The sequence below is a fragment of the Lepus europaeus genome, chromosome 3 (assembly GCF_033115175.1).
Source record: "Lepus europaeus isolate LE1 chromosome 3, mLepTim1.pri, whole genome shotgun sequence".
In the NCBI taxonomy this organism is placed as follows: domain Eukaryota; kingdom Metazoa; phylum Chordata; class Mammalia; order Lagomorpha; family Leporidae; genus Lepus; species Lepus europaeus.
In genome coordinates this window covers 32029339-32043193 of record NC_084829.1, presented here as the reverse complement: position 1 = coordinate 32043193, position 13855 = coordinate 32029339, and the positions used below count along the sequence as shown (strand labels likewise).

Below are 13855 nucleotides of genomic sequence, written 5' to 3'. Positions count from 1 at the left end.
ACCGGTCCCTCCGGTTCCCACTTTAAAACTACGAGGAGAGCGCTCCGCGGGCAGGGGCCGGGTGCGGAGGGAGGGGCAGTGCGCCCCTCGGGCAGCGCCCCCCATCCGGACCCCGGGAAGGAGACCCGAAGGCGCCCCTTCCCCGACGCCCCCCACCCACAACGGGCCCTCAGAGCGTCCACAGCTCGCCGAGCGCCGTCTCCTGCGGGGAAGTCCCGCAGCCTCTGCGCTCTGGGAGTCCGCGCACCCGCGGAGCCCTCAGTCCCCCCTTAAACCACGGAACCGGTGTCAGGGCCGCAGCCGCAGCCGCCCCGCAGTTCCCGCGTTAACACTAAGAGGCCCGGGCACGGCCGCCACGCAGGCGGAGCCCACGGCCGCCTCCCGCCCCGCCGCGGCTCCCCCGCCCCGGGGCTCCGGGCCGCTCCAGCGACTCCCAGAAGCGTCTGGAAAGTTCCGCGGAGGGCGGGCGCCCCGGTCTCTAACGGGTGCCCGGGAGCCCGAGGGCGGGGCGCGAGCCGAACCCCCTGGAAGATTCCAGACCGGCGGCCGCCCCGAGCTCGCCGATTGGCCGAGGCGGCGGCAGGCGGGGCGCGGCCGCGACGGATAAAGGCGGCTGCGGGCGCCGGGGCGAACGGCAGAACCCGGGCGGCCCCCGACCGCGGCTGACTGCAGCGCACACGACCGCGACCCTGCTCGGCGGCCGGACCCCCAGGACCCCCAGCGCCAAGCCCGCGGCCCCGCAGCCTCCCAGGCCCACTCTGCGCGGCGCCGTCCGCCTCCAGCTCCCGGCAAGGACCCGGCTCGCAGCCGCCTTCCTCGCCCGCCGCCCCCAGACCCTCGGCTCGGTGCGCGGCCGAGAGCGCGCGGCAGCGCCATGGCCAAAGGCACGGCGATCGGCATCGACCTGGGCACGACCTACTCGTGCGTGGGCGTGTTCCAGCACGGCAAGGTGGAGATCATCGCCAACGACCAGGGCAACCGCACGACGCCCAGCTACGTGGCCTTCACCGACACGGAGCGGCTGATCGGCGACGCGGCCAAGAACCAGGTGGCGCTGAACCCGCAGAACACCGTGTTCGACGCGAAGCGGCTGATCGGCCGCAAGTTCGGCGACCCGGTGGTGCAGGCCGACATGAAGCACTGGCCGTTCCAGGTGGTGAGCGAGGGCGACAAGCCCAAGGTGCAGGTGAGCTACAAGGGCGAGAGCAAGGCGTTCTACCCGGAGGAGATCTCGTCCATGGTGCTGAGCAAGATGAAGGAGATCGCCGAGGCGTACCTGGGCCAGCCGGTGAGCAACGCGGTGATCACGGTGCCGGCCTACTTCAACGACTCGCAGCGGCAGGCCACGAAGGACGCGGGGGTGATCGCGGGGCTGAACGTGCTGCGCATCATCAACGAGCCCACGGCGGCCGCCATCGCCTACGGGCTGGACCGCAGCGGCAAGGGCGAGCGCAACGTGCTCATCTTCGACCTGGGCGGGGGCACGTTCGACGTGTCGGTGCTGACGATCGACGACGGCATCTTCGAGGTGAAGGCCACGGCGGGCGACACGCACCTGGGCGGCGAGGACTTCGACAACCGGCTGGTGGGCCACTTCGTGGAGGAGTTCAAGCGGAAGCACAAGAAGGACCTGAGCGGGAACAAGCGCGCGGTGCGGCGGCTGCGCACGGCGTGCGAGCGCGCCAAGAGGACCCTGTCGTCCAGCACGCAGGCCAACCTGGAGATCGACTCGCTGTTCGAGGGCATCGACTTCTACACGTCCATCACCAGGGCGCGGTTCGAGGAGCTGTGCTCGGACCTGTTCCGCGGCACGCTGGAGCCCGTGGAGAAGGCGCTGCGCGACGCCAAGCTGGACAAGGCGCAGATCCACGACGTGGTGCTGGTGGGCGGCTCCACGCGCATCCCCAAGGTGCAGAAGCTGCTGCAGGACTTCTTCCACGGGCGCGACCTCAACAAGAGCATCAACCCGGACGAGGCGGTGGCCTACGGGGCGGCGGTGCAGGCGGCCATCCTGATGGGCGACCAGTCGGAGAAGGTGCAGGACCTGCTGCTGCTCGACGTGGCGCCGCTGTCACTGGGGCTGGAGACGGCGGGCGGCGTGATGACGCCGCTGATCAAGCGCAACTCCACCATCCCCACCAAGCAGACGCAGGTGTTCACCACCTACTCGGACAACCAGCCCGGCGTGCTGATCCAGGTGTACGAGGGCGAGCGGGCCATGACGCGCGACAACAACCTGCTGGGGCGCTTCGAGCTCAGCGGCATCCCGCCGGCGCCGCGCGGCGTGCCGCAGATCGAGGTCACCTTCGACATCGACGCCAACGGCATCCTGCACGTCACGGCCACCGACAAGAGCACGGGCAAGGCCAACAAGATCACCATCACCAACGACAAGGGCCGCCTGAGCAAGGAGCAGATCGAGCGCATGGTGCAGGAGGCCGAGAAGTACAAGGCCGAGGACGAGGTGCAGCGCGAGCGCGTGGCGGCCAAGAACGCGCTCGAGTCCTACGCCTTCCACGTGAAGAGCGCCGTGGAGGACGACGGGCTCAAGGGCAAGATCAGCGAGGCGGACAAGCGGCGGGTGCTGGACAAGTGCCAGGAGGTCATCTCCTGGCTGGACGCCAACACCCTGGCCGACAAGGACGAGTTCGAGCACAAGCGGAAGGAGCTGGAGCAGGTGTGCAACCCGGTCATCAGCGGGCTCTACCAGGGTGCGGGCGGCCCCGGGGCCGGGGCCGGCGGGGGCTTCGGGGCTGCGGGCGCCAGGGGCGGCCCTGGGTCCGGGCCCACCATCGAGGAGGTCGATTAGGGGCCCTTGGTGGGTTCCCCACGTTTATTTTGAGAGGTGGCTGCGACTCCGGCCTTTCCGTTCCCTTGTATGCTGTTCTGCCTCAGCTCTGAGCTCCATGTGTTCTTCGCTACTGGGACTAGATTTCTCCTGTGCTGCTGAACTTACTGTGTCCAGTTTTATATGCAGAGACGGTGTATAGTCATATTTTTTGCATATTTGTACTAATGAAGCCAATTTCATTTGTTACTTGAAGGAAAATAAACCTCCATAAAATTTGAATGGTGTCTTGCTGGTGTCTTTATTTTATGTGGTCAGAAGGTGGTGACCAGTTAACTTATGGTGTGTGAAGCTGAAGGCCTCCTGCCTCAGGTCAGGACAGGGATCTGGACAAGTTAGGTTATGCTGCACTGTGATCCCTTTGTGGAAAACGTTAGCTGTTTGTGTGGGGAGGGAGGGAAACCCAACAACCCTTCTGTTCTGATTAGATTTGCCTAGTTGGGTTGACTGAAGGTGGATGTGCAGGTTGGAGGCATGTAAAAATGCCCTCCATACGAATTGGGTGGGTTTTCCTCTAGACATGGGCAAGTAGAAGAGTCAGTGGAGTCATGTTTCTCATTCCTGTAACTGTAGCTGATGGGTTAGAACCTTGATAACTGATCTGATTCAACATGAAGTAGAAAGAATGTCTGAAATTGGCAATGAAGAAATGAGGGCTCAAGCCCAATTATGAAGTGCCTGAACCACTGGATACCTAGTTCTTGTTTTAAAAATTGTTTGGTCTGATGCCTTGTTGTAAAATTAATTCTGGATGTATGCTGAAGTAGAAATATCATACACCTAGAAGTTGTCACCTACAATTTATGTACACCTTAGGAACACATCTCTTTAGAATATGAATCCTCAGCTGGCGCCACAGCTCCATAGGCTAATCCTCCGCCTGCGGCGCCGACACACCGGGTTCTAGTCCTGGTCAGGGTGCTGGATTCTGTCTCGGTTGCTCCTCTTCCAGTCCAGCTCTCTGCTATGCCCCAGGAGTGCAGTGGAAGATGGCCCAAGTCCTTGGGCCCTGCACCCACATGGGAGACCAGGAGAAGCATCTGGCTCCTGGCTTCGGATCAGCGCAGTGCGCTGGCCGCAGCGTGCCAGCCTCGTCGGCCATTGGAGGGTAAACCAACAGCAAAAAGGAAGACCTTTCTCTTTGTCTGTCTCTCTCTCACTAGCCACTCTGCCTGTCCAAAAAAAAATAATAAAAATTAAAAAAAAGAATATGATGCCTCAACAGCAAGGATTGTGCAGTTTGTGATGCTTGGCTGTCATACACACACACACACACACACACTTCCCAGAACTTCTGCTTCTTATCCAACTGCCTGCTAATGCATCCTTGGAGTCAGGGTTTTTTGGCCCAAATACTTGAGTCCCTGGCACCCAAAGAGGGAGACCAGGATGTAATTCCTAGCTCCTGGCTTCAGCCTGGGCAGACCTGGTTATTGTGGCATTTGCTCAGTGAACCAATGGATGTAAGTTAGCACATCTTCATCTCACTCTCTGTTATTCTGCCTTTCAAATAAATAACACTGTAAAAAAAGACTCCAGCATTTTACACAAGGGTTAAGCCATTGCCTGCAGGTCAGGCATCCCATATCACAGCACTAGTTGGAGTCCTGACTGCTCTTCTTCTGATCCAGCTCCTCGCTAATTTGCTTAGGAAAGCACCCAAAGATAGTCCAAGTGCTTGAGCCCCTGGCACCCACATGGGAGATCCTGATGGAACTCCAAGCTCCTGACTTTGGTATGGACCAGCCCTAGCCATTGCAGCCATTTGGGGAGTGAATCAGCAAATGGCAAATCTCTCTTTGTCTCTACCTCTCTGTCTCTGACACTCAACCTCTCAAGTAAATAAAATCTTAAGACATGTCAAAGGTATATATTTTAAAATTTTTAAAAAACATTTTAAAAGTTTGCACCAATGACAGGCAACAGGCAGTGTACTTGAGCCTGTTATGTGTTACTTTATTAATCCTCAGTATACCACACCTCCTTATATACTGCTCTCACAGGTGAATATACAGGGAGACTTAAAATTATTAGCTTAACTGAAGGCACTAAAAGTTAGAAAACAAACAAAACAAAACAAAAACCCACTGCTTATCCAACTCAGAATTTCTTGGAAGCTTTTTCCAAGTTCATAGGTTTTGTTGTGCATGCCTGGTAGTACATTATATTTCTTTTTTAAAAAATTTTTTATTTACTTATTTGAGAGGCAGAGTTACAGAGAGGCAAAGGCAAAGAGAGAGAGAGAGAGAGAGAGGGACATCTTCCAGCCTCTGGTTGAATCCCCAAATGGCTGCAACATCCAGAGCTGGGCCGATCCGAAGCCAGGAGCTTTCTCTGGGTCTCCTACACAGCTGCAGGGGACCAAGCACTTGGGTCATCTTCCTCTGCTTCCCCAGGCCACAGCAGAGAACTGGATTGAAAGTGGAGCATACAGGACTCGAATCTGCACCCACATAGGATGCCAGCACTGCAGACAGCAGTCTCACTTGTTACACCACAGCACGGGCCCCAGTACATTATATTTCTATCCTAGATTTTAACATCCAGTTATCTCTTTTGCCTATATTCTGCATAGTACTAAAAATGATGCCAAATAATAGTGATAATAAAAATTCAGCACAAACATTTGTTAATTTAGAAGAAATCCAAAATCCTGAACCAGTAAGAACTACACACAGACCTCCCGCCCATGTAATTCTTCACATTTTTAAAGTAAGAGTTTTGGGGTCTGGTGCTGTGTAAAGCTGCCACCTGCAGTGCTGGCATCCCATATTGGGCACTCATTTGAGTCCCAGCTGCTCCACTTCTGATCCAGCTCCCTGATAATGTGCCTGGGAAGGCATTGGAGGATGGCCCAAGTCCTTGGGCCCCTGCACCCATGTGGGCGATCTGGAAGAAGCTCCTGGCTCCTGGCTTTGGATAGGCCCAGCTCTGGTCATTTGGGGAGTGAACCAAAGATTTTCTCTCTCTCTCTCTTTCTCTCTCTCTCTCTCTCTTCCCCACCCCTGTCTAATAAATTAATTATTTAAAGGCTGAGTTACAGAGAGGCAGAGGCAGAGAGAGAGAGAGGTATTCTATCCGCTGGTTCACTCCCCAAATGGCTGCAATGGTCAGAGCAGGACCGATCCAAGGCCAGGAGCTGGACCGATCTGAAGCCAGGAGCCAGAAACTTCTTCCAGGTCTCCCATGAGGATTTTCAGTGAAGCAGCCAGGACTTGAACCGGCACCCATATAGGATGCTGGCACCGCAGGTGGAGGCTTAGCCCACTACGCCACAGCACCGGCCGCTTCTCCTATGGTTTGAAACAAATGGCATCACATCTCCACCTCCTGGCAGGTGGCCATGGTGATAAGGCTCTAAATCTTGGTGCTGCTGGGGTGGCAGAAAAAGATCTACTGGAAATGTCCTCCACGAATCAGACAGTCCTCTACACATAGTTGATCTACATTTTGTGTAAAGTTTCTCTCTTTGGCTTGGCCTGGAAATCCACCATCGATCTTCTATTTCTTCACAAGCAGAGGGTCATCTGAATTTTGTCTTTTAGACTGGATGCTTCCCAAGGCAGAAGCCCAGTGGCAGGTTTGATTACCCTCTAGGGTGACTGTAAGAACCCCAACAGCATTTTAATTAGATTATTACAGAAATAGATTTTTATTAGGTTTGGTGTATGGAAGGAATGAAGCTCATCGTTCATAAGCTGTGTGGGCTGTCAACTACATTTTTTAAAAATTTATTCATATGTATTTGAAAGGCAGAGTTACAGGGGGGTGGGGAGAGAGAGATCTTCTGTCTGTTGGTTCACTCTGCAAATAGCCACAAGTGCCAACGCTGGGCCAGGCCAAAGCCAAGAACATGGACTCTATCTGGGTCTTCCATGTGGGTGCAGGGGCCCAAGCACCCGGGCCATCTTTCATTGCTTTCCCAGGTGCATTGGCAGGGAGGGAGATCAGAAGTGGGGCAGCCAGGACTCAGGATGCAGCTTAACCCATTGCACCACAATGCTGGCCCCATGTCAAGTAGTTTTTTTCCCTAAATATTTGTTTATTTATTTGAAAGGCAGAGTTACAGAGAGGCAGAGAGAGAGACGGGGGGGGGGGCAGAGAGAGAGAGAGAGGTCTTCCATCTGCTGGTTCACTTCCCAGATGGCTACAACAGTCAGAGCTGCGCCAATCTGAAGCTAGGAGCCAGGAGCTTCTTCTGGGTCTCCCATGCAGATGCAGGGGCCCAAGGACCTGGGCCGTACTCTACTGCTTTCCCAGGCCACAGCAGAGAGCTGGATGAAAAGTGGAGCATTTGGGACTTGAATCGGCACCCATATAGGATGCTGACACTGTGGGTGGTGGCTTTACCCACTAAGGCACAGCGCCGGCCCCAACTCTATTAGTTTTTTTAAAAATTATTTATTTATTTATTTGAAAATCAGAGTTACACAGAGAGAGGAAGAGTCAGAGAGAGAAAGAGATATTCCATCTGCTCATTCACCACCACCCCATCCCCTCAATGGCCGCAGTGGCCAAGGCTGGGCCAGGTGGAAACCAGGAGTCAGGAGCTTCTCCCAGATCTCCCATGTGGGTGCAGGGGGTACAAGCACTTGAGTCATCTTCTTCTTCTTCTTCTTTTTTGCATTTTAAGTTTTTATTTAGCGAAAAAGATGCATAGGAGAGTGAGAGCTTTATCTGAGAGAGAGAGAGGGGTAAATTTGGGTTCATACTGAGTACCAGGAACCAGCCACATGGAGGAGCATCTAGGCCAGGAAGCCTGGGGTGGGTAGCCCAAAGCCACATGCCCTGGGGGTGCAGGTGAGCCTTCTTCTTGCTGCTTTCCCAGGCACATTAACAGGAACTGGATCAGAAGTGGAGCAGCTAGGGTTGCTCCACTTGGGATGCTGGCATTGCAGGTTGCGGCTTACCCTCTGTGCCACAGGCTGGCCACACACCCCAGTTATTCTTATTGCGGTGCATAAAAGGTTGGGGATTTAGAGTCAGAGCTGCAGTGCAGCAGGTTAAGTCACTGCCTGCAATGCCAGCATTCCGTGTGAATGCCTGTTTCAGTCCTGGCTTGCTCCACTTCTGATGCACCTTCCTGCTAATGCACCTGGGGATGCAGAGGAAGATGGCCCAATTGGTTGGGCCCCTGCCACCCACATGGGAGACTCAGATGGAATTCCAGGAAACTAGTTTGTGCCTCGTCCAGACCCGGCTGTTGTGGCCATTTGGGGAGTGAACCATCACTCTTTTTCTCTCCCCTCCCCCCAACTCTGACTTTCAAGCAAATAACTAAATCTTTTAAAAAGAAAAGGTTGGAGACCACTACCAGGAGCATAGAATTACCTTCAGCTGAACCTAAAAACTGTTGTAAGATCTTTAGGAGGCCATTCAGCCCAACCTTTCCATTTTCAAAGATGAGCATCAAGGATCAAAGAGGTTCTGAGGGGCTGGCACTGTGGCGTAGCTGGTAAAGCCACCATTTGCAGTGCCAGCATCCCACTGGGCACCAATTTGAGACCCAGCTACTCCACTTCCGATCCAGCTCTCTGCTATGGCCTGGGAAAGCAGTGGAAGATGGCTGAGGCCCTTGGGCCCCTGCACCCATGTGGGAGTCCTGGATGAATCTCCTGGCTCCTGGCTTTGGATTGGCACAGCTCTGGCCTTTGCAGCCAATTGGGGAATGAACCAGCAGATGGAAGACCTCTCTCTCACTCTCTCTCTCTCTCTTTCTCTCTCTCCCTCTCTGCCTCTCCTTCTCTCTCTATAATTCTGACTTTCAAAGTAAATAAATATATTTTTTTTTAAAGAGAGAGGTTCTGAAGCTTGATCAGGCCACCCAGATGACAGGTAAGCACAGGTTCAGTGAGGGGACCTACGTGTCCTCGCACTGTTTCACAGGCTCCCTAACCTGAGTGTTTCATTCTCTAAAAGGAGGAAAACAGGGACTGGGGTTGTGGCTCAGCTCCCATATGAGCACCATTGCAGTCCTGGCTGGTCTGCTTCTGAGCCAGCACCCTGCCAGTGCATCTCGGAAGGCAGCAGAAAACAGCCCAGAAGCTGACCATGTGGCACAGCAGGTTAAGCTGATGCCTGCAAGGGCAGGCATCCCGTATGGATACTGGTTCAAGTCTTGACTGCTCTACTTCTGATCCAGCCCTCTGCTAATGCACCTGGGAAAGCAGTGGAAGATGGCCCAAGTGCGTGGGTCCTGCCATCCACAGGGGAGACCTGGAAGAAGCTGCTGGCTCCTGACTTTGGTGTGGCCCAGTCCTGCCACTGCAGGCTTTTGGGGGAGAACCAGCTGATTGAAGATCTATTTCTCTCTTCTCTCTAAAACTGCCTAATAAAAAAGAAGAAAAAAAGTACCTGGGTGTGTGGGCCAGCCGCACCAGTCGAATGGAACCAGAGGGAGGGAGAGGGACCTAAAAGAGAGACAAGCGATCGCAGAGAATGGAGCCAAGACAACAAGGCTGATCAAGGCTCGTTTATATGTCTCGGTGGTATTTATACATTACCAGCACAAAGAAGCACAAAAGATAACAACACACGTAAGGAACTTATCAGGGCCTCCAGTGGCACAAATAATTTTAACAGAGCGTTCTTGATTATCATCCTCCTTCAGGATGGGAGTATGTGACTTTCTTATCCCCAGAACTCCACAAGCCAAGACTGGCCTTGATTTGTCCAAAGGCTGCCTACACCTGGGCCCTGCCACCCCCATGGGAGACTTGGATGAAGCTCCAGGCTCCTGGCTTCCACTTGGCCAAGGCCTCGTCCAGCTATGTCCATTGCAGCCATTTGGGGAGCAAACAGTGGATGAAAGTTCTCTCTTTTGCCGCTGTCTTTCCTACTCTTTTTATAAATCAGTAAATCTTTAGGAATAAATAAATAAGAGGAGGCAAACAAATGGACACAGAGGAAGGGGGCGGGAGTAAAGGCCAGGCCAGTGGAGCATCCTGAGCACCTAGGGTATGTGCCCCCCTAGGCTCCCTCCTCCCCACCTCCAGCTTCTCCTAGCCCAGCCCCCACCTCCCTACAGAACAGGCTGCTGCAGCCCCGGGCCTTGGCAAGGCTGGCACACGGTTCACAGAACCTTCTAGGTGCTAATGTTGAGTCCTGACTCAGCCTGATATCCCAGGGTAGGGGTGGGGTTGGGGTTGGGGTTGGTGCCTGGGGTGGAGTCTTTGTTTGTTGAGGAGTGTTCTAATTATAACGACAGGACTGTCCCGCCCACTCCTGGCACAGCCAACAATAGGGCAAAGCAGCCCAAGCCTGAGCGACTGGGACACAGGGGCCGGGGCGGGAGGCGGGGCCGCCGCGGAGCTGAGAGCATTTCCCAAGGGTTTTGCAAACCGAATTCAGGGAGGACTCGGACCCCAGAAAGCTTTGGGGCTCCTGAGCCCGATGAGGCGGGTAGCGGGGCGCGAGGAGGGAAGCCCCCGCGCCCGCAGCGAGCGCGCACCCTGCAGGATGGGAGCGGTGACCTGCAGCCCGCGCCTTCCGCGGGCTGCCGCCTCCCTGCCGCCTCCAGGCCCTCGGCACCTATGGACCTGTGGCTGGGAGCGGCTCTGCATCCCCGGGCTGCCCGGAAGCCGACTGTGGACCTGCCCCCTGCTCCCCCGCGGTGCCCTCTCCCTGGCCGACACGGGTGGGCGGGCAGCGCGGGGCGAGGATTCCGCCCCTGCTCCCACTGCGCCCCGCTCAGGAAACGTCCGTTTGGGTAGCGGTGCTAGGAGAAGGCGAGGGCCCGAGCTGCACGGGATCCCCCGGGGACAGGCGCAGAGACCACCCAGAGGGGTGACCGCCAATCCCGGCTCCCCACCGACCCAGCCCCAGCTTGTCTTTGAGCTCCAAGCTCTGTTTCTTTCCACTTCTCTCACTGTTAAGAAAGTGACCTTCGTGTTGTTCCGGTATCGTTTTCTCCATCTTTTTGAGGGTGACCAGCAACGTCTTGAAGCATATTCGTTACTAATAAAGCACTATTCTGGGCCCTATACAACTGATTTACTACAGTAGCCTCCTGGCTTCCGGGGGCTGTGGGAGTCGCGCCCCAGGTTGCGCTCTCCGCAGACTGGGCATTGGCTCTTGGCCGAAGCTCAGTTCGCGGGTTCCGCGTGTCGTGTTCATCTGTGGTTCCCGCGCGCCGTGGGTCGTCGTAGCCAATCCCCGAGCCGGGTGGCCACGCTACTATTCCAGGCGGTTCCCTCTCGCGTCAGTCGGGCTCCCAGGAACCAGAGACCACAGGGCGGGCCCTGGGACTCCACACCGGATTCCACAGGAGCCCCTGGCGGGGGGTGGCGGGGGACAGCGGTTGTGGACTCGGTCTCCCGCCAGCCTCCCCCTGCGAAGCGCACAGCGGCATGGCTGGGCACGGGCGCCTTCGGAGCAGGCCGGCGGCCGGCGGCGGGGTGGGGACGGGTGATGACGCCCTGAGGCGGGGTTTAGGCGGAGCGCTGAGGCAGCCTCCTCTATTCACGTTACAATGGGGGCGCTGCCTTTGACCTCATGGCCATTTTGGAGTCAGTGTAACTTGACTGGATCTGGCTCAAAAGTTGTAGAGCCGGGCGGGGTGGGGGGTGGGGGGACGCCACCTGAGCAGTTTGGATGTTTTGGGAGCCACCACTCACAGGGGCTCCATAACTTGAAATTTCCAAACTGGATCGAAGACGGAGAGACACTCGGTGAGCCGGGAGGGGCTGATTGGAATGGGATGGGAATGGTTAAGGCTTAGTAAGTCCTTGTTGGAAAAATTAATGACAATTTTGCTATTTGGGTTTAAGTCTGAGGTGTGGGGGTGTTGCCAATCAGGGAATGGAGGTCCTTTTTTATTTTTTAAAAAGATGTGTTTATTTATTTGAAAGGCAGCATTACAAAGAGAGATGGAGAGACAAAGAAAGAGAAAGAGATCTCTCTTCTGGTTCACTCCCCAAATGGCTGCAACACTTGGGACTGGGCCGGTCTGACGCCAGGAGTTTGCGTCGGGTCTCCCACATGCGTACAGGGGCCCAAGTACTTGGGCCATCCTCCGCTGCTTTCCCAAGAGCATTAACAGGGAGCTGGATCATAAGTGGAGCAGTCAGGACATGAACCAGCACCCAGATGGGATGCCCAGCTTCTCTGGCGACACCTTAACCCTCTCTCTACACCACAACTCCAGCCCCTGGAGGTCGTTTTTGGGGAAAAAAATTTATTAATTTTATTTGAAAGGCAGAGTGACAGAGAGAGGGACAGAGGGAGATAGAGCGAGCAAGCGAGAGCACTGGCATCCTCTGGTTCGCTCCCAAAATGCAGGCAGGTAGCCAGAAGCTCCACACAATCTCCTCCGTGGGTGACAGGAACCCAAGCTCTTGGGCCATCATTCCCTAGCTTTCCAGGTGCATTAGCAGGAAGCTGGATCTGAAGCCAAGGAGCTAGAACTCCAATGGGCTTTCTGAAATGGAATGTGGGGGCCCCAAGTACTACCTTATCCAGCTGAGCCACAATGCCCACTCCTACAAGGGTCCCTGTAAAGAACTCCAGGGTGACTCGGAGCTGCAAGAAACCAGGAGAGGACATGGGAAGATCCTAACCTCCCCTCCTGTTTTTTGTTTTTTTTTTTTTTTAAAGATGTATTTATTTATTTGAAAGGCAGAGTTACAGAGAGGCAGCGGCAAGGCAGAGGCAGAGAGAGAGAGAGGTCTTCCATCCACTGGTTCACTCCCCAAATAGCTACAATGGCTGGAGCTTGACCAATCTGAAACTAGGTGTCAGGAGATTCTTCTGGGTCTCCCACGAAGGTGCAGGGGCCCAAGTACCTGGGCCATCTTCTACCACTTTCCCAGGCCATAGCAGCGAGTAGTAGTGGAGCAGCCGGGACTCGAACCAGTGCCCATATGGGATGCTGGCATTGAAGGCAGCAGTTTTACCTGATATGCCACAGTGCCAGCACCCCCTCTTATTCTTTTTTTAAAAAGATTTATGTATTTGGGGCTGGTGCTGTGGCGCAACAGGGTTAAAGCCCTGACCTGAAGCGCCGGCATCCCATATGGGCACCAGTTCTAGTTCCAGCTGCTCCTCTTCCGATCCAGCTCTCTGCTGTGGCCTGGGATAGCAGTAGAAGATGGCCCAAGGCACCCATGTGGGAGACCCAGAGGAAACTCTTGGTTCCTGGCTTCGGATTTGTGCAGCTCCAGCCATTGCAGCCATCTGGGGAGTGAACCAGCAGATGGAAGACCTCTCTCTCTCTCTCTCTCTCTCTACATCTCTTTCTCCTCTCTGTGTAACTCTGACTTTCAAGTAAATAAATCAATCTTTTAAAAAAAAAATTATGGGGGCTGGTGCTGTGGCTCACTTGGTTAATCCTCCACCTGCAGTGCCAGTATCCCATATGGGTGCCGGGTTCTAGTCCCGTTTGCTCCTCTTCCAGTCCAGCTCTCTGCTGTGACCCAGAAAAGCAGTGAGGATGGCCCAAGTGCTTGGGCCCTGCACCCGCATGGGAGACCAGGATGAAGCACCCAGCTCCTGGCTTCAGATCGGCATAGCTCCGGCCATAGCAGCCATTTGGGGAGTGAACCAATGGAATGAAGACCTTTCTCTCTGTCTGTCTCTCTCTCTCTCACTGTCTAACTCTGTCAGAAAAAAATTATTTATTTATTTATTTATTTGAGAGAGAGAGAGAGAGAGATATTCCATCCACTGGTTCATTTCCCATGTGGGTAAAACAGATGGGCCCAGGCTGAAGCCAGGAGCCAGAAACTCGATCTTAGGTCTCCTACACGGGTGGCAGGAACTCAAATACTTGAGCCAGGTGCCAGTGTTGTGGTGTAGCAAGTCAAGCTATAGCCTCCAACACCAATATCCCATATGAGTGCTCGTTCAAGGCTCAGCTGCTCCACTTCCGATCTAGTTACCTGCTATTGTGCTTGGGAAAGCAGTGGCCCAAGGGCTTAGGCCTAGACCAGCCCTGACCATTTGTGGCCATTTGAAGAGTGAATCAGAAGACAGAAGACTGATATCTCTCTCTCTCTCTCTCTCTCTCTC

The 13855-nt window shown here is 54.9% G+C and overlaps 1 protein-coding gene across 1 annotated transcript; it reads left to right on the top strand.

Moving 5' to 3' along the window:
- The first annotated feature begins 639 nt into the window (after positions 1-639).
- LOC133755790 (heat shock 70 kDa protein 1B) lies at positions 640-2902 on the top strand. Its single transcript, XM_062185868.1, has one exon. The coding sequence runs from the start codon at positions 875-877 to the stop codon at positions 2807-2809; it is 1935 nt and encodes a 644-aa protein (XP_062041852.1). The 5' UTR covers positions 640-874; the 3' UTR covers positions 2810-2902.
- Positions 2903-13855: the final 10953 nt, after the last annotated feature.